Raw genomic sequence first — 20,196 nt, forward strand, 5'->3', positions numbered from 1 at the left:
GGCTGGTGATCAAGGAAGGAGAAAGGCTCTAGGTAGGGCCTATGAAGTCAGCCTTTCTTGTAATGCAGCTTCATTCTGTGCTGCCACGGTTGAATACTGCAGCACACACAGCTCACAGCTACAGCCAGGTCTTTTTCCCCGCCCAACATGAATAATAATTTTGCTACACAGGGAAAAATGTGGCTGCTCGTTTGGCCCATGTGCATGCACCACAGCACGGCTGTAGCAGGCAAGAAGCAGGATCTGGTCTTGTCTGAGGCAGGGAGTAGCATGGTGGTCACTGCTGCATCAGGCAGATGCAACCCTAGAACAAGCTGTTCATTGCAAAGTGGRTGTGGGGAATTCAGAAATACTCTCTTCTCCTCCCAGTTGGTGGCAAATGGGTCAATTTATTAAATGGCTTCCCATATTAGTAAGTGAAAAAGATTTGGAGTCCATCTAGTGAATTGCTCCTGTACAGTTGTGTTAGGAAGAGGGAGAAAAAAGTGTATTGTGTTTCTTTCCATCCTGCCTCATTTCCGCCTCTCCCCCTTGCCCTCTTATCTGCCCATGTAACACAACAGATTTTTTTCCATAGGTGAAGGAGAGTGGGTATGGAACTCAGGTAACAATGCAATTTCCTGTACTCCCCCCCCCCCCCMCCTCACAGGCTGCTAACTGCTTCAAAGTCATATATTGCCACAGGTTTCTTCTCATGTTCTTATCAGGTATCTATGAATTTACCTATCTTAAATGGTAGCTATGAGAGGATTCATGCAGCCGGGAGGGTATCCTATCTTTTCTTCACCTTCACTGAGGTAGTGTTGAGGCTGTTAGTATGCTAGTATAGCCTGCAGCATTTAATAACCCAGCAACTCTTAAGAAGATCCACTCAGAACAATCTCTGGAAACCATCTCATGCCACCTGCAGTGATACAAAGTCCTACTAATTGGTTATGCAAATCCATGGATAGTCTTAATGAACCTGTTAATTCACTGCACCCTCCCAAAGATCCCATCTGGGTGGCACGTTGGCCTACCACCGTTCCTCCTTATTTAAATAATCCCTGCCCAAGCCTCTAAACTACTGCACAGAGCATGGAGTTTCACAGTAGAAACTCAGGAGAAACATCAGGGTACTTCAGGGTGCAGAAGCAAAGGTGAAAAAACAAGCAGAAAAGAGGAATAGTCAGGGGGTCCTGTGTGAATTTGGTTTGATTTCCCCCTTGTCCAGCACCCACTCTCCCCCTTCCCTTCTCCTGCTGCCTGCCAGAAAAAGAAATGGAAAAGAGAGCGATCAAGGGATTGAGCATAAAAAAAACAATGCCAAAAAAGCACCTGGAGATCTCACATGAACCASTGCTAAAATACAGCTACTTTTGGGCCAGCTGTGCTGCAGTTTGGCGAGAACACGTATACAAATGAAACTGATGGAGAAATTCTGGGAGGGCAAAATGGAGATGCACTGCTAGGGGATTACTTAGCACTTGAAATCTTACTCTTCATCTTCTGGGTTCCTGGATTCACTTTGCCTTCAAATGAATTCTGAAAACCAGTCACGCCCTCTTTTTAATTTAAATGAAGACCTCCATCTTGTTCAGGCCACTTTTACCAACTGTGATGGTTAACACATATTCGGGAAAACTCTGCACCAGCATGTGTTTGTGTTCTCCTTCTGAAACTTCAAAAAATGATTGTGCTGAAGGAAGGAAGTCTCTCCCTCTTTTGCCCTTGGAAAATCACCTCTAATCTTGCTGCCCTTCTTCCTGCTGTGTATCCTGCCAATTAAAACTGGGTCTTGTTATTAACTGCAAATAGTTTGGCTATGCTTTTGGTTAGTTTTTTTTCTAGTTTAATTCTCATTCTATCCATGAGCCTAGGTTTGGCTTGTAATTTGCATCCCATGATCGGCTCTCTCTCATTTTGCCCTCAGCTCTTGCTTGCTGTCAGCCTTCCTACTGCTCTGCCAAACTTCTGCCATGCCATTTTCTTCCTCCTATTTTCATATGCGATGAGTGAATGGACTCACTTCAAAAGAGCTAGTACTTTGCATGTGAGGTGAAACGGGAACAACTGTGGTTTGCCTTTGCAAGGTGTGACCTGTATGCACATATACATGGGATGTGTACAGTTATTTTCACTGCACTGGAAACAGTTTAGCTCTAGGTAACTGGAGGTTAGTACTCTAGGTTAGTTAATACTCTACGTGCCTGGAGGGGCATGTGCTCATTCCTCCTATATTCTGCATGTTGGGGGCATACACACATACCATCAAGCTGAGTTGGAGCCTCATATCCTTGTTTTGGCTTTCAGGATGTGGAGTCTCATACTGTCATTTGATTGCTCCACAGAAAAATACCTCCAATTTGTAGTGGACCAGCACCACCTTCAATAGAGTGTACTTCTCTGTCTTTTCATGGTGTTACAAACTCCTTACAACAGCAACTGGGTAAATCAGGTGGGAAGGGATAGCCCTCTACCCACACCTCCACAGCCAGCTGTTAAGGACTGCTCACTGGAAGAGGYGTGTAACTCTATTAGACTCTGAGGCTCTTGATGGACACATGGGCCTCAACCCTCTTACTGATGTGAGATGTGATTATCATTACATCAGCCTAACCAACACATTTCTGCTTTTAGAAACTAGCCCATCTCTTGATGCAGAAGCCCACCTTCCTTCTCCTACTTCTCAGCCTAGCTTTATGTGATTTATGGTGACCGTTTCACTGAAGTCTTCATTTTATCTTTCTGCCCTGCTGCTGAATGACTGTCAAGTTTAAATCACTCTTGCCCCAATCCTGTAAGAAAAAATCCATGTTTATAATGAAGAACAGTCCACTAGTTGTACAGGAAATCGGACCAGGTTCTTAGTATGGCACTTAGCTAAGCCTTCTTCAAATATCTCTTTGATTATAAAATAACCCTGGGACCTAACAGCAGGAGCTGTTTGTTAGTTCTTGTAAGTGCACTTTACAGCCAACTGCTTCACCAACATATAGAGAGGATCATGAGCATTTTTTTTTCACCTGCCCATAGTAAGATTTCTGAGGGTAAGATTTTCTTGATACTAGGTTCTCCCCTTTATGGTTGATCCTTATTTCACTCTTTTAGAAGTTTCCTGGTAATGCAGTTCTTGGATGAAACCACCAGTTTCTCCCTTGGGTATTCTTAAATTCAGCAGTGGCCAAGAGATAAATTTGGCCATGTTCTTTTAGGGTCTTGCTCCTCTATAGCTGAAGAGTCCCTTCCTGTACTGGATGTCAAAGACTTTTAGGAAGTTTCCAAGGCTCTTCCACACTCCCTCAACACATGCAGTAGAGGTGGTGATGTGTCTGCACAATATCTTTCCAATTAGACTGCAAACTGTGCTGGGATGGTTCATAATGCAAGGCATGGCTGGCCTCTGTGGGGAAAGCACAGTCCACAGGAACTCTGTTGGCTTTGGTAGCATTGCTGCTGTCTTGCCCATTGAGATGTGCAGGGCCCCCAGCTGGAGTTTTGACCATGTTTCTCTCAAGTTCTTTGTCACCGTGGAAAAATATAATTGCTACATAGTTGCCAAAACAGTCCTTGAGTCTGTTTTCTCTTTGGAAACCTTCTCTGTCCAGCCTCTGCTGTGAGTGTGCACTGGTTAGAGTTATCCTCATTGTCAATGTACATAAGGGCAACCATTTCATGCAGATAATAGGTTGTGTACTCACTGGAGGCTCTCTGAGGTCTTGTCCATATGTACATTCACACACTTTCCCCCACAGTTTAGAGTGCCCCTGGGGGAAGGAGGCTGAGAACTGAGGAGACTGTATTTTGGTATATTTTGCCTTTTTTGCATTAACACATACATGGCACTGATGGGGTGATAGCATGTCATTTTGGCCATTGCTAGACCTGAAATTGTTTCCAGACAAAGTGACACGCCATGGACATATATCCCCAATGACTGGAAAATGCCCTTTCTCTCACATTAAGGTCATGAGTGACAAGCCTGCCTCTGCTTGCCTGAGCTTTCCTGGGGCAGAGACTGTTTGTGTGGATGGTGTCCTTTCCTCTTGCATGCCTGCAGGATGAATCCTCATTTCACCCCCAGTGACGCAAGACACGCAGCTGGGGAGTGAACTGTCATCAGCAATATGAAATAAAGGGGACTCACCTCTACTTGAATTTGCTGTGTGCTGTGATGTWTTTAGGACATGGAAGTTTACATGTATCTGAGAAGAAAAATCTTACTATCTGTGCGCTTTATACAGCACCACATACACCTTAAGTGCACTCAAGAACACCTCTGCCTAACCTGTTTTTCTRTTTTAGTTTATGGTCATTTACAGAACTTCTCTCATTTGTCCTCTCTGTCCTTAAACCAAATATTGTCCTATCACCAGCTGTAGCCTCATTAGCCATGGGTGGTGGTGGGCAGAGGCGCTTGTTATGTCAGGCACAGATCTATGAACTGTGGGCCATCTAAAGAGGGTGACTGTGCTGCCTCCAATACCCAACCCTTTCCTTCACAGTACCTGCACAGCCATCAGGCTGATGAACATGAGTTCCTGGTGCTGTCCCAGATATGAACTTCACACAGCTGATGTGGATCCATCTTACCTCAGAGATTTATGCAACACTTTTAAGACAGTCTCTCCTCCACCACCAGTGTGGACTGGATGTGTCCCTGAACTAAAGAAAATAACTTCAGTTTTTTAAGAGACCATGATAAAGATCTGCCTTTTCTCTTGGTGTTTCTTTATCAACTCTTTCAGCTTTTGGACAGAAAAAAATGTGGCAAGATACCACAACTGGAAGGGGATGCTATAGCCAACTGTCTGCAGACACCACATCCACTGAGACCAGAACACACAGTACTTGACTGAACCTTCAGTCAAGTGTTGAACTTTCTGCTTTCTGTGTTTCAGTTTCCATGTTTCAGTGGAGGACTAAGTGAAGTATCTCTGGGCACACTCACTTCAAACTGACCACCATGAGTTGACACCACTCACATTTACCCTGCAACTGGGAGCACTTCCATGTTGGCCACTGTGGGGGAGAAGTGCGTCACACTGGAGATGATGTGTTTGTGTCACTTTCTGATTCCATTACTGGCAGTTTCAGAAAAGGACCCTTGAGCCAAGGAGCCTTAACTCTTAGAAGTGATCAAACTGCTAGAACAGGTCTAAACAGACCCTATGGACTACTGAAATAGGTTCCAAAGATGTTGATTCTGCCCTGCTCTTGTTCAGCAGCATGCTCTCTAAAAAGAAGAAACAGGACACAGGAAGCACCAACACAAAGTGGGAGAATCAAGACCTCAATCCAATGTACTAATAACACTTAGCACTGTACATCACTATAATGTTACTTACAAACATTAACTAATAGATCCTCACAACACCCCTGCAAGGTAGGGAGGTATTATTATCCCCAGTGTACAGATGGGGAAACTGAGGCACAGAGAGGCTAAGTGACTTGCCCAAGACCACACAGCAAGGCATTGGCAGAGCCAATACAAGAATGGAGACATTCCTTGTTCCCCACCCCATGCTGCCCCCACTAGACCATGTTGCCTCTCTGGATACTGGGATTCCAGGAGGTTCCTTTTAAAAGCAATGCCTGGAATTGTTGCCTATTCATAATTTTTATTTGCCTTTAATGAATTTCACAGTTTTCCCTCATACTGTACACCRTGCTTTCACAGTTTGTTCAGCATTCTGTGGTACCCCCACAGCCTTCTCTTCTGGCACTGGGACAGCTCTTCAGGGGTGTTGTAGGGTGTTCTGTGCTTTAATTAAGAGGATGTTTAGAAACAGTTTCACTGGCATTAGACTGGGAGCATGTGAGCTCTCACTGGAGACTGGTAACACAGCACTGGAGAAGCAGGCAGAGGGCACTGATGGTAAAAAGGCATTTGTTAACCCCTGCGAAATGATCAGTGGCTTTCTTGGTTTCTTAGCTCTTCCAAGCTCCAGTGATCACTCACAGTAGAAACTGTTTGTCTCCAACTTGCCTGGTCAGGAAGTAGTTGTCTGGGGGTTGCTTCCCTAAGGTAATAAGCAGTCAGCTCAGGACCAGAAAGGTCCCCAGCACTGCCTACACTGCGTGTATGACACTATCTTGGAACAAGGCTGGATGTAGCCACTGTGCTCTCCTGAAAAGGGGAAGGGATATTACCATGGCTGGCAAGCAGCCATGTCCAGTGTCTGAGTTTCTTCTTTCAGAACTGGGATTCAATGAAGAGCAAGGGAAATTGGATGGATGGAGATGGGGATGAGGCAGAGCAAACAGGAAAATCCACCAAATGGGCTTCTAGGAAGGAAATGTTCCCCTTTGGGCACTTCAGCTGAAGCAGCTTCATTTTCACAAGGCTTCCTTCTCTCTCTGGGAACATCTGCTGAGCTTCATCTCTGTCAGCTGGATATATCGTATGACATTGGTATCTGCAGGGAAAGAGCACACACATACACATACAGTGGTTACAACTCCCTGTGAAAGACAGACACATTGCCACATATGCACCTGCGTATCTTCTGTTCCTTGGGAGTAGCATGACTCCAGCGCTGCCTTCAGGAACAGCCCAAGGGAGAAGGGGCTCTGAATCAAATCTTGCTGCTTTGTTTTTGGAGGACCTGGTCTGGTCTGAGCTCACCATCTCTGTTGCTCACATCCTCAGATCAGCCAGCTTTTGCCTTCTCCCTGGTTATTCATGGTCACCACAGTTGAATACACACAGTTCCAACTATCCAGGTCATCCCTGCCTGTTCTTCTGGAACAGCTCCTCCACTGGCTTCCCTTCTCTCAGTGCCTATATTCAAGACCCTACAAGCATCTTGCATACATTTATGCTCTGACTTTTTGCCCGCTTATTCCTTTTACATCCTATTCCACCCTTCTCACTTTTTTCCATGATCAGTTGAATTGGGAAGAGCTTCCTTCATGTTCTTTTCATAACCTTGCTCTCCTTAAAGCTCATATTTGGGAATCCTTCCACCATGACAGTCCATATCTTTATTTTTGTCATATGCTGTATACTGCATATTGCCTTGTCTATCTTGTCTAGTGAAATTCCTGGGGACAGAGAACTGTTTCATCAGTTTGCAGAGAGCTCTGACATCCCAGTATTATGGAGGTGGTAAATTGAGCCCTCTTTTTCCTAACAGTGCATTAATACATTACATAGAACAGGTGCATTTTATTTACCTCCAGTGGGGCCCTAGCAGTGAGGGACCCTGTTCACCCTGAAGCATAGGTTGATCTGCCTAATTACACATCCCAAGAGAGACCTCATGTTTCTGCAGTCATGGTCAGTCCTTCCTTGAATCCTGTTAATGTACTATCACAAGGGTGACTTTCCACCTGCATGGCATCCACACAGTGGCAAAAGCTATGTGGTGTTGGAAGCAAGCAAGCAAAAAAAACATTTTCATTGATACATAATGTAAAAACGGTTCTCTGTTCACAGCCTTACTCAGAAGGCCAACCAGGGTCAGATTGGTCTATCTAAATTATGAGATCCTCAGAAACCAATCTAAAGGGCACTGGCAATCTTGTCATCATCCAGCCAATACTTATTCCCACACCAGCTTGGGAATGAGAAGTGGTTGAGCTTGCAAAGAGAAGGGCAAGTAATTGCTAACATGTCCAGTGCTAGCAAGTGTGGGTTTTGCATCCATTGATGGAGTTGTCAGTGCAAAGTTTCCTGTAAAAATGAGAAGGGGAAACCTTGGATGTGCCCTCAGTCAGAGCTCAGACAACAGGAGACAGCTCAATTTCCCTTATCACAGAGCTCTCAGCAAACATGTAATGGGGCAGCTGTGGGCTGTGGCAATGTTGTGACTTCTCAAGCTGTCTCTGGTGAGATGGGTTTCTCTACTGCAGGTTCAGCTGCATCCTCCTATTCAGTTCAGAGGGTGGGATTCAGTGATGAAGTTACTTGTCCTGCTTTGGACATTTGTAATGAGGAAAGACAAGGAGTTCTGCAGTTGTTTGCACTAGATAAAGTGCTTCAGCCTTCTGTGCTGTTAATGCACCAGCATTGCATACCAGTCTAACAAATTTTAAAGGAGGTTCTTCTAAACTGGGATTGGGTTTTAGTTAAACAGCTTTCAGGAGTGAAGAAGTTTAACTGAGGGACTGGCTCTGAAGTTCAGGCCTAGAATAAAATTAGTGAGCACACCAGGAAGGGGGCTAATTCCCAGTTCTGGAAAGGCAGAGATCATATCCAAATCCAGAGTCCAGCTGTACTGCCTGCCCCTCACTGAAATCTCTCTGTCCTTTACCCTTTCAGGATTTGATGGGTTACAGCACGGGTAAGCATCCTTTCACACTTTGAGTGCTTGCCCAGTGCAGGTGATAAGTGATAATTGAGCAGGCATGTCAGAAACTCACGCCTGCCTGGGCCTGCAGGGACTTGATGCCTGGCCAAGAAGGGGGTGTGGAGGTGGGGTTCAGTATATAATTAGGCAATGAAAGGTTGTCAGCTCCCTTTAGCTTGGGTGTAAGGGAGGTAGCTGCTTATGGCACAACTTCACTCACCTGAGAAATTTCCACATGCCTGGGGAGCCAGGAGCAAAACAAGGTGTAGCCCAGTAGAAGGCAGGAGAAGCTCTCATTGCAGGTTAGCTAACAATCTCCCAGGCAAGTTTTGACATGTTTTGCTTCCTTTTTAAGGGCCACTATTTTACTGAAGAAAAATAATGAACATAACTTTATTTACAGAAGAAATGGAGCCCTGTCTTTCTCAAGTCTTTTTCACCAAATAATACTGCATAATTCTAGTCCTGTCTGCAGGAGTATTTCAAAGCTAAATATAAGTTTTTAATGAAAAGGGGATCCTAATCTCTCAGTGAGGAAGAAATGATCCCCTTTCACTGATGTGAGAATCGTAGGTAAGGACAACTCAGGTGACTGGGTTGAACTTACCCAGGGACTTACTGGCAAAGCCGCAATCAGAACACAAGTCTCCTGGCTCTTAGCACTGTGCTTGTGCCCCCACACAGAGTGGCCTCGTGCAGTTTTAAAGGCTATTTGTGCTTCTCCCTTTAGCTTTCATATAGTTGTTTATGTGCCATGAAGATAGACTGTGAATTGGTTTTAGTTCCCAGTACATAAGTCACAAGTGCTCATGAAGCCAGCTCTTGGACTTAATTGYGAGCCTGCTGTATGCAGCATGGGAAATCTGGCTTGTACTTACAGTTCATATGTTTTTGGAATATGAGTTTTCAGAGCAGGGCCAACAGAGCTTAATTGTTGGTGTTTGATGTTACCAGGTCAACAGATAGTCCATTTTCAAACCCAGTAAGTAGTTACCTTGATGATGTGGCCAGATCAGTGGGAACAAACTGAACAAGGCTTGAAGGTAAGGTGTATGTTTGGCTGCTAAAGTTCACTGTTACATGCTGTACCACCCTCTGGACACAGTTCACGGAATGTTGCATGTACACTTTGCACGACTTAACAGTGGCTTTCCTCTCTGTTTCCAAGATGTTCCTTAGTAAGGAGTGTTATATAATTATCTTGTGTAATTGCCATCTACTTTGGTGATTTTTTTTTTGTTTGTTTGGAGGTAGAGTGAGAAATCTGGCCAAATCCAACTCTTACCTTTGACAAACCGTAAATAGCCATCAGGGATTTGCTGTGCTGACAGACCTTCAGAATAGTAAAACCCTTTGCTAGCTAATTCCTCTTTACTATTTAAAATTCCCCCCACCAAAGAGAATAACTGCCAGCGATTTGTGCCAAAAATGTTCCTTATTAGAAAAAGAGAACACACAGAACTTGACTGTAATAATAACCAAGTGTTTTACCAGTGAGCCTAGCAAAACATCATATAAAGAAAAATGATCATATTTTGCAGATAGAGACTTTGAAACTGGGGACGCTGAGTTTTTCCAGGTCACATTGTAATTCTCGTTAGTGTTACCCAATCCCTTCTACTGTGTCTTAACAGCCCCATCCTTTCTTACTGTATATATTCACTTCTTTCCCCCAAATCCCCAGTTAAGTTTTCAATAATCTTAAAACTTACAGCAGAACAATGGCTCCATATGGTGTAACAATAACAGGGATGGGTTTGTGATGCAGAGTTGAAGGCCAGAACTGTTTTTTGTGTACATTAAGGGCCTTCAGGGACAGTTTCTGATGCATCTTTGCAGCAAGCGGTGGTATTTGAAGCTATTGCTGTTGAATACATTAGTATTTATTTTAAGAAGCAATAACGGACACCAAATAAATACTATCACTGGAGGGGCAAAAAAAGCACGAAAATACATATTATAAAAATGGAAACAAAGCAGTTCAACTAAAATGACTTTTGCACATCTGAGCCTAGTCAGAATCTCAAGGTTAGGATAACTTTGTATTTTCCTGCAACTGTTCTTTTTCATAAGCTTCTCAATTTCCTGGCTCTGTCAAGGGCTGAAAGCAGAAGGGCATACTGTAAACTAAATAGGCTAAACTGAGCTTTTAAGCACATTTGCTGAGCTGGTGTGGTGTGCACAGCTGTGCTGTCAGACTGCCCAGAGCCCTGGGCCAAGCATGGCAGATGGAACCAGGAAGCCTTATGGGAGATGGAAGAGCAATGAAATCCCAGCACTCAGTACACCTCTAAGTGCACCCTGTCTGATGCTTCCTCAGGACACACTCACTTCAGAAGCCCAGCAGGGCCAATCCCTGTAGCACATCAAGCACAGCCAGCTCTAGCAGCCTCTTTTGCCTCCTCTAGTTCAAAGAATATCAGGTCCACTGCCTCTGCCAGGGCCCAAGACTCCTGCCTGTTTTCATGTCGAGTTCACAACTCTCTACTCAGGTGCAGATGGAAGAGCTGCTCTGTGGGGCTTCATTTGCACGTTGCTTTTATTTTGTTTTCTCATGATCCTTTAACTTTTCTTTGACTATTATAAGCTTCCTTTGTTTTAACAGAAATGATTTAAAAAATAGTGTGGCTTTATCTCCCTATTAGGGAGTTCTGTAGTCCTTTGAGAACAAAAGCACTGTCTCTGTGTTGCTGCCTTCCGCTCCCCTTCTGAATTTGGGTAGATCAGCATAAAGGTAGTTGCTCTGGCAGGGCTAAGTTGTTTGAATATATAATTTCTATGTGGTCCCAAAATTATTTCTATTGTTTTGGACACATGGATGAGGGATACTTGAACAGGGAAGTGATTTTTTTCATGGTAAAAGTTGAAGCGTGTTTTCTGACAAATGCTTTGTGCATAAGTGTCGATGTCTTTGATCAAAGAAAAACACTCTTTAGTAAAGAGATGGTGGAAGGCATGACTGTTAGGGTCTACAAATAGTCTTCTGCTTTTGCTAAGGGGAAAAAAATTGTTCTTGAAGATTCAGGAAATGTAATGTTAGAGATGCATGTTTYCCCATCCTGCTTTCTTCAAAAATAAAATAGGGAAGGAAAGAGAGGTAGAATCCCCTCCACAAGGATGGCATTTCAGCAGTACTGTTATCTTCCAGGTTCTGCTGCAGTCTCTGCAGTAGTTAATAGCTAACATCTTTAGGCACTGTCATTGCAAACTTGCTGCACTACTAGAGAATTCTTGAAGAGAAGTACAACTAAGGACACAATGAGTCATACTCATCTCTGTGGAAATCAATGAAATCAAACCACAGACAAAACCTAGTGAAAAGAAATGCAAAAGCTCTCAATACAAAGTCACATTCTCACTCCCCATACCTGTTGGCTGGCGGGCTCTTGCCTCTTTCAAGTAGTAGAGTGCCTTGTTGAAGTCACCCAGGTGGTAAAATGCAACTCCTGATCGATAGAGCGCCTTGAAGTTCTCTCCTTCTTTCTGAAGCACTTTGAGGCAGTACTCCTTGACACGCTCATAATTCACCAGCTCAGCTTGGAGCAGGCAGGCTGCAAGAGATGAGAACAGGGAGGGAGAGAGACAGAGCAGGAAATGTTACTGCTGTATTCCTCCCCGCTCCTGCAATCTGCATGGGGAAGAGAACAGTTTAGGTGAGGGAAATGACTCAGATTCACGATTCAGAAAGGGCTGCAGTCATATAGTTTGTTTCCCAAATTCAATTGTTCACAATTTAAATACCGATGCTTTTATTTTTGGCATTCCAAGTGAAGGGATTGTTTGTTCTGGGGGATTGGGGGAAGACAGCAAGAATATAAACTTCCCTCCACAGAACTGGAACTCCATACGATCTAATGGCAGTGACTGGCTTTGTGTTTGTAGTAACATCACTTGTCAGACTGAGGGCTGGATCTCAGGAAAGGGCAAAAGGTCAGCAAACAAACAGACATCGACAAGGGAAGAAGAGACTTAATTTGATCAATTTCTGTAATGGGTTTAATGATCCAAGGCTGTTAGATTTACAGATAACATATAAATGCCTTTTATCCAGGAGTTCTGATGTGAAGCTTTGCTAAAGGAAGTAACACAGGACTCTGCTCTGTTGGAATGTGCTGCTAGCAAACAGACACCTGGAGCGACAGCACAGTGAAAAAAATGTGCTAGGCTGTGTGCTTTTTGCAAATATTTCAACAAAAGTTCATCACAAGAGGTCAGTTCAGCTGACTTCCTAAAGAAAAAGGTAAACAACTGTGAAGAAATAGCGTGCTGAGGATTCTGTGTTCTAAAGGGGAATTCTTGCATAATGTCAAGGAGCTAAAGCAAATCCTTGCAGTGAGTTTCCCACGACTAGGAGTGACATAGGGGGAAAGGGGAGTTCCTTGAGACAGGCTTTGCAGCTTTGTCTTCACTAAGAACTAGAAACACCCTTGCTGGCAGTGAGTTTAAACAGGAGACAAACCCCTGGACTTGGTAAGCCAGCATGCTGGAAGTACCTTCATGGCTTACTTTAGTGCTTACTCTGATAGGATAAACTTCTTTATGCTTGTTGGGCGTTAAGGATCTTGGGGAACATCAGCAAGAATAGGATGCATTGCGGTCACAGTTTTGGAGGAATGAAGAAAGCTGTGTTGTCAACATGCCCTTCTGGTGCTGCAACCCAAGACAACTTTGGGAATGACACGATTTTTTTTGGGGGGGGGGRGGGGAAGGGGGGGATGTCTCTCACACTGCCAGGATCAGCTCAGAGGCTGGCATTATTAAGTGCTAGGGCATGGAGAGAAAACTCCCATGGCAGGTGGTGTTACTCAGTGCATCTCTGGCAAGGAAATTCACCACTCCTGGAAATCCAAGTCTTCACAGTTCAGATGTCACCAATGAACAGCCAGACTTAATTTTTTGCATGGTAACTGCAGCCTGCAGCTGAGAGGATATGRTGCTCGGTCAGAAATTCAATACCTTTCCCTGTACCCCTAAAGCAAGCCATGTACCCTCTCTGTATCTCCCTTTACACTTCATGAGCAGAAGGCTGGCCTTGACCTCCAGAGATCCCTTCCAAACTAAATTAGTCTAAGATTCTATGATCAGTTAACATAGAATACATTCCTAACTCAAGTACATATTTAAAGCTTAGATATCTAAATTGAAAGAATCATCAACAGGCTTTCACCCACCAGGGAATTGATGAGATAGATGTGATGATCAAGGACCGCAGAACTAGCCTCACTGCTGGTACATTTGGTTGAGAAGCAAYGTAGTTGCTAAAGAGATCTTTGTCCCATTTGCTTTAATTATGGACTTTCAATCCAGTTTAACAGCACCTGCCATTAAATGCATAGGTTTTTCAAAAGTGCCTGGCTGCTAGCTATTTGATTGCCTGCTGGAAAACATATTTCTAAAAGCTCAGTAGCATTTCCTTACCCAGAATTTGTCCCTTTCTATTTGTCAAACATTGATTTTTCTGACTCAGTTTCTAACAGAGCTTTAAATGACTGTGCCTTGTTTTTCTTCATTTTTCAAAGCTATTAAAAAAAATGGCTCTGCAAAGTTATTGCTGGCTTCACAGCCCTGGAAACTGGATTCTTTTGTTTATCCACTGACCAGTAGCATGTACAGCAGTGGCAGGAGCTTCCTACATGCTGACAATCTTGATCCAGCCTTTCACGTTCTGTGAAGCTGCCTTTCAGAGCAACTAGAGGGGGATTTCAGTCTCTCTATTTACTACTTGGTATTTCCAGTTACAGTCACAGAAATGACTCTGTGAAAATGACAGGCAGTCAGACTATTCATGTATATATAACTCAATCATTTCATATTGGACTTGCTTCACAGATTGGTTTAAAAAAAGTCTTGCAAATCCTGCTAATTCCATAAACCCAACTGGGCTTCTGAATATCCAGGGGCTCTTTCTATGACTCACATTCACGGTAAAGATTCTGCTAACAAGCATCCCTAGTAACTAATGCACATAGCAGAGAGGAGTCAGTACCACATGGCTAGTAGCATAGATGCATTTTTATCTTAACAGAATGAGCAGATGGATGTGCAGGAAACAGTTATGTTGAAAGAGCTGGCCATTTGGAGAGCCAGTATTTGAAGTGACTCTGTCCTAAATGAAACTGAAGGGAGCATCTCCCTTATAAATATTGAGGTGCATGCTCTCAGTTCTTGGTGGAGTTCTTGGTGATCTTAATGGACTGTGATTTAATGAAAATATTGAAGCTGTTAGTAGTTCAGCAGTCAAAAATGGAAGAGGCCTGGAATCCTTGTACTTCCTATCTAATTCTGTCAGAAAAGAATTGTTTTGAAAATGTGTTTTCCTAAACAGACATATACAGCTCTGGCTGGGAGCATTTGTTTACCACATCAAATGCTTCATCACCCTGCTTCTCTGTTCATAATAGGTCCCCAGTGAATCCTTCTGAGGAACAGGGCTTTACTCAGAGACCAAATTAAGGGAGGCTTATACAGCTGCTTCTTCTGCTTTTTTGAAATTGAATGGGCTTGATCCCATGCAGCACCATCTCTAATAGTTCTCTGGGATTAGAAGGATGCCCTTTACTTGCAGATGCAGAACTATAGCCATCCATTTCCCATAGGTCTTGCCATGGTTGTAATACAGCATCTGGTGGCTATACTTCGCCAGCTCAGAATTTAGGGTATCCTTTCCCCCCACAGTGTGTGATGGTTAGTCCATTATACTTGGGTATCATTCTCAGTCTGCTACCGATTTATCTTATGAGCTTGAACAATAGGTAACTCCTAATATTTAAAATTGCACATGTCACAATATGGTAAAAGTCCCTATTTGCTGTAACATAAGCTGTTTTGAAACCACTGGGTGAATTGTGCTATGGGGAGGGGGAAAAGACAGCTATTTCTGCTAGCTCCGATTGAGGGTCTCTGCCCATTTCACTTCTTCCCAACTGAATTTTATGTCTAAGCAAGGAAATAAGAAATTTGGCTGTTTTGCCTCATAAGAAGAGTCTTAAACCCTTAATTCCTGGACTGAATCTATGCTAGCCAGCTCCATCAGTTGCAAGTTTGAGAGATGCTGTACAGACCTGGTACCTGTAGCTAATGGTATTGTCAGAGCTAATTTGTGTGGCCCTGTACAGCACAAGGTTAGGCAAAACAAAGGTTAAACGACCTGTAGAGTCAAAATACGCATACACCTTTTAACTCTTGCTGGCAGCTGTGGTTAGCAATGGTGGGAAGTTTTGAGAAAAATCACTGCAGTTTAGGGTTTGGGATTCTACTTTATTGCACCCTGAATTAATTTTATTTGAATTCCAGATTATCTTTTAGGAAGACATCTAGGCTTGACACTTGCCAGTGAGAAAGGATCCAAAACAGCACTTTTTTCCTAAAGGTTAATTACCCTCACTGTTTAAGAAATGGCGCTGCATTTCTACTTTATTTCTTTGTTTAGCTTCAACTACCAGCCACTTGTTCTTATTACACCTTTGTCTGCTACCTTGAAAAGCCTGTGTTTGGTCCTTGCATCAGAACTTTGAGACTCTGATCAAGCCACTGTATAATAATCTGTGAAGGAAGTGCCTGGAGTCTCTTACTGAAAAAACTCACATTTTTCAGCTTTCTTCACTTTTATAGCTCTTCTCTGAGCATTCAAAATTAAGCTTGACTGAAAATGCAGTCAGTTATCTTACCAGAGAAACCTCTCCAGGTTATGCAAATACCCCATTTTGGCCTGAACTTTTGGGTTCTGATTTTGGCTGAGCTAAGAACCAAGTCTGGAAGTAGGATGTATGGGTTTTAACATGGAGTTTCTGAACAAAAATATCAATGGCTTTTTCTACATTTTTGCCAGAGAATAAATCTGCATGCCAGAACAAACCTCCAGACCCAGTTTATACATACCAGTGGCTAAATTTCCACTGTAAGCAAGGCTCAAGTCCTATCCACACTACAGAACACTTAACAGTGAACCAAATTACTTTGCAAACAATGTTAGCATATCCCTGCCCTGTGGCATGTGCATAGGTTCAGTGCATTGTGTTAGTCATCACAAGAATTACACTTGCTGCTTTTCTGTGAGGTGTAAATGCCCTTGCCCTACAGGAATATCTTACATTGCAGGTTCCTATTTCACAAACTCCAGTTGTGTTTGCAGTTCACTGTCACTGAGGTAAGATAGGGGGCACTGCTCGTTTATAAGATTGCCTGGGCCTTTCCTGTGTAGGAGAGACTTCAGCTGCTGATAGCTTTGTTAAGACTTATAAGTATCTGGACTAAAATCTTCCGTGTGCGATGTCTGCCTTTGATGTCTGTTTTTGGAAAATGTCAGTCCAAACTTTTCAGGTACTTTTGAAAAGCAGGCTAAGGAAACATATCTTAGTTTTCCCTTGTTAAAGATCTCTGGTGACTGTCTATTTGGATTTGTCTTGTGTCCTGTCATCATTTGGCTCTGCAAACTGAAATCTGGCAGATATTATTTGTGTCAAGCAGGTGCCTTCTGTCATCCCCAGAGTAATGCATAGCTGGCCAACTGATAATTTTCCAAAAAGAAAACCAGTCTGCATCTAGTACTCAACAGAGGTGTCTTAGAAATAGGTACTCAAATCCATTTAATATTCTGTCCACTCCGGGCACAATTCAGTCTAGTTTGGGAAATGTAAGCAGAGAGCAATAAACATCTCTTATTGCTTCACTAGTCACAAGAAAAAAGAGCAGAAACTGGAAACCAAACTGACCTGGGTTGCCTATCTTTGACAGAAAAATAGGGAGACTGACACTTGCAAGGCAAGAAGACTGGGACTGAGAGCTGTGTGAGGACACAGACAGAACTGTTGGGGTGGGGAAGTGGTGTATGAGTGGGGAGGAGGTCTACTGAGGGGACAGGACTTGGCCATGGGCTGAAGTTAAGAGTTTGGGACAAGTTGCTAAGGACACAGCAGAGACAGTGCAATTAGCCTGAGGACAAAGAGGAGCATTCACAACAGCTCTTCTAGCAGATGATTTAGCCTAAATTACATTCCTGCTCTGAACTATCTTTTTCTCTGTTGATTATACTGACCAAGGGCCACTAATCTCCAATGCCTTAAAGACAGCCTTTGCAATTATTCCCTGGAGACTGCAACAGGCGTCCCATGCAGGAATTAAGTCATGTGGCTGAACAGCTCATATGTACCTATGCAAAAGGGTCTGAATCCAAATGACCTTTGTTTTCCATCCCTTAGAGACTGAAAATCCAGGGTACATTTTATTTGCCTTCCAGAAATGTATTAGTGCATTTGGCTCACTTTCACTGAGGAGTTTACTGTGAGGTGAGCAAAGCTGCTAAGACTGTTCCACAACATCCAGTGATTAAAAAAAAAAAGAGAAAAAGAGCATATTTTTTTGGTTTCCAGGCAGAGAGAAGTAGCTAAATCGATTACTGCCCAAACCTGAAGTGGATAGTCCTTTTTCCACTGTGYTTGTTTTTGATTCTACCAGTGGAAGTTAACTGTGTATGTGTGGATTATTACTCTCTTTAGAAAGTGCTAGGTGCTCTATCCACTATAAACTCAATGTATATTTCACAAACTGACAGTGTCATTCCCAGAAATAACCATGATTTAATCCTGCAAAATACTTTGCTTTCTGATACAATCTCACCCTAAGTATAGAAACCATCAGCTCACCTAAAATCTGTTTAAACTGCAGGAAGATGGAGCACATTCTTGCTCTAGTTCTATTTTGGAAAACACATGATTGATGCTTTGATATAACTGCTTCAGGGTTTTATTCAGACATATGATTAAGACCTTTATGTATCATTGAGCAGGCTTTGTTCTGGCATCTCTTTAAGACTCAATGATAGGGCAGACTAGGAGTGTCTCGTAATATTTCTGTTATTTCAGAAGAATTGTCATCCTTCATGGTGATGCTCTTCCTCAGAGAAGAAAAAACGTGATAGTGATAAGGTTTGTTTTAAGTGTTTGGGAAGAAGAATTATTGGGATATAACAAAATCATCAATAAAAGTATCCCAGAAAAAAATGCTTATTTTGGAATTGACAGCAATCTCTTAACCATGCTATTGATGGATGCATCATTAATCTCTGTGCACTGCAGTCTGTGTAACAGGCGTTTTATAACAAGCATATGGAGCTTAGGGTGTCCACTGGAGGCATTAAAGGGGATACCATCACTACATGACATTGAAAATTTCAGCTGTATGTTAGTAATTTAAATTACAATTAATTTCTAAAATAAACAAGTTAATGTGTTTCATAAGATGATGCTGAAAATGTAAAGGGTTATCTTAGACTAAAAGTCATCTTGGACTTAAACTACAGTAGTTTTAATGTACAGCATAAAAAGATCTGAACTCTTGTAATGCTACATGTAATTAACTAAATGAAATTGGATCCAAATTTTCCTGAAGTTGAGGTTATTGGTCTTGAGTGTACAGACTGCACAGGTAACATGCAGATGGCACAGCCCAATTTTAAACCTATGTTTTAACCTGTGTTAAATTTTCAATCCTGATTGGCACTGAAAGGAGCTGTATAAGATAAGGGAATGTAAGAAACCTACACCAAGGCAACAGAACAGAGGTTGTGAAGCATCCATGTCTGCACTAAGCACCATGTGTGTTGGGCTTTTCAAGAAAGTAACCCAGCATTCCTCAAAATGGGATGTTTAGAAGCATCGTTTTTCAGAGAAATGCTACATATAGTTTCACCACAGGGCTGAGACACTAATTAGGATCTGCAGTTTCCAAACAATCTCTCCCATGAAATATTTCCTTTCTTTCTCTATAGTCGAAGCTTGCAAACAAAGGATTTCCTGGCTTCTCACCAATAAGAAGCTAATTACAGACAGCTTGATAATGTCTGGCAATAATCTGATCAGCTGACTCTTAGTTCCTGGACAATCTTAATGGGATCAAAAGGGAACACTAGAATGACCATACAACTTCTCAGCCAGTGGCACTCTCATTTATTCCTTTCCATGTACCAAAGAGGCCTAAATATGCCTCTATGTTTCTGCATAGAGGGAAATATGTAGAATATTAAAATCCAGACTGTATGACAGACTGTCTCGCCCTGTAGGGAGAGATTAATGCTAAATGAGGTGTGAATCCACAAATGTTTGGAGATCCCAAAGAGAGCCACTTCTTCCAAGCCACTGTCCCCCTCTTCTCAGCCTGCCTCTCCATTTGTAGACAGATTCTGACTGTTCCTCCCCATTCTGCTTCCCTGGCTATGTCTTCCTTCTGGTACGTAGCATGGACAACTCCATTTCTTGGCTGCTCCAAAGTCCTCCATATCTCCTCCAGAAGAGAGACCCTGACTTCATAGCACCAATTAGCTTTCCCAGGAGAGAGACTTCAGCAGTGAATGAAGTATATTGATACTTCAGCCATCTTGCAGGTGATGTTTGGCAAGGCCAAGCAAAAATCTAAGGTAAGGAAGAAGGCTGGAAACTCTCATCTAGCAGTTCTCAAAGGAGCTGCTGAGTCTGYGTACAGGCTTTTTGAGGTTGGCAGCCCACCCTAGGACTCTGCCTACTGCCATCCTTTCTAGAGCCTTGGAATGCACAGGGCTGATAAAAAGGAGATAAGTAACAGCTAATGTGAGCTCTCAGAACATGTCTGTTTAATTTCAGTCTGTGATAGGGTGATCAGTCTTGAAGATAGAGGAGAAACAGTAGATGTTACATACCTTGACACTAGTCAAATGACAAATTCTACTGACATTTTCTTAAGCAAATTTTAGGAGAACAGTCTAAGTGAATAGGCTTAACTTCACTATCAAAGTGGAAGATAATATTAAGTAGGATTCTGCACTGATCTGTCCTAGACTCCATGGTATTCAGTATTTTCAATAAAGACCTAAATGACAGAATACAGACTGCCTCTTCAATTTGCAGATAACACCAAGATGTGAAGAGCTGAAAGCATGCTGGAAGACAGGGTT

General features: G+C 42.8%; 1 protein-coding gene across 1 annotated transcript in view; it reads right to left on the minus strand.

Moving 5' to 3' along the window:
* Nucleotides 1–5,255: 5,255 nt before the first annotated feature.
* TTC9 (tetratricopeptide repeat domain 9) overlaps nt 5,256–20,196 on the minus strand; it is a 35,045-nt gene continuing 20,104 nt past the window's right edge. The window contains exons 4-5 of the mRNA XM_026060955.1: nt 11,642–11,824; nt 5,256–6,398 (exon numbers count right to left, since the gene is read on the minus strand). Of these exons, the coding sequence (XP_025916740.1) occupies nt 6,319–6,398; nt 11,642–11,824 (263 nt within the window). The 3' untranslated portion in view covers nt 5,256–6,318. The remainder of the gene's footprint in view (nt 6,399–11,641; nt 11,825–20,196) is intronic.

This window comes from Apteryx rowi, unplaced genomic scaffold (assembly GCF_003343035.1).
Source record: "Apteryx rowi isolate R43461 unplaced genomic scaffold, aptRow1 scaffold_173, whole genome shotgun sequence".
Classification (NCBI taxonomy): domain Eukaryota; kingdom Metazoa; phylum Chordata; class Aves; order Apterygiformes; family Apterygidae; genus Apteryx; species Apteryx rowi.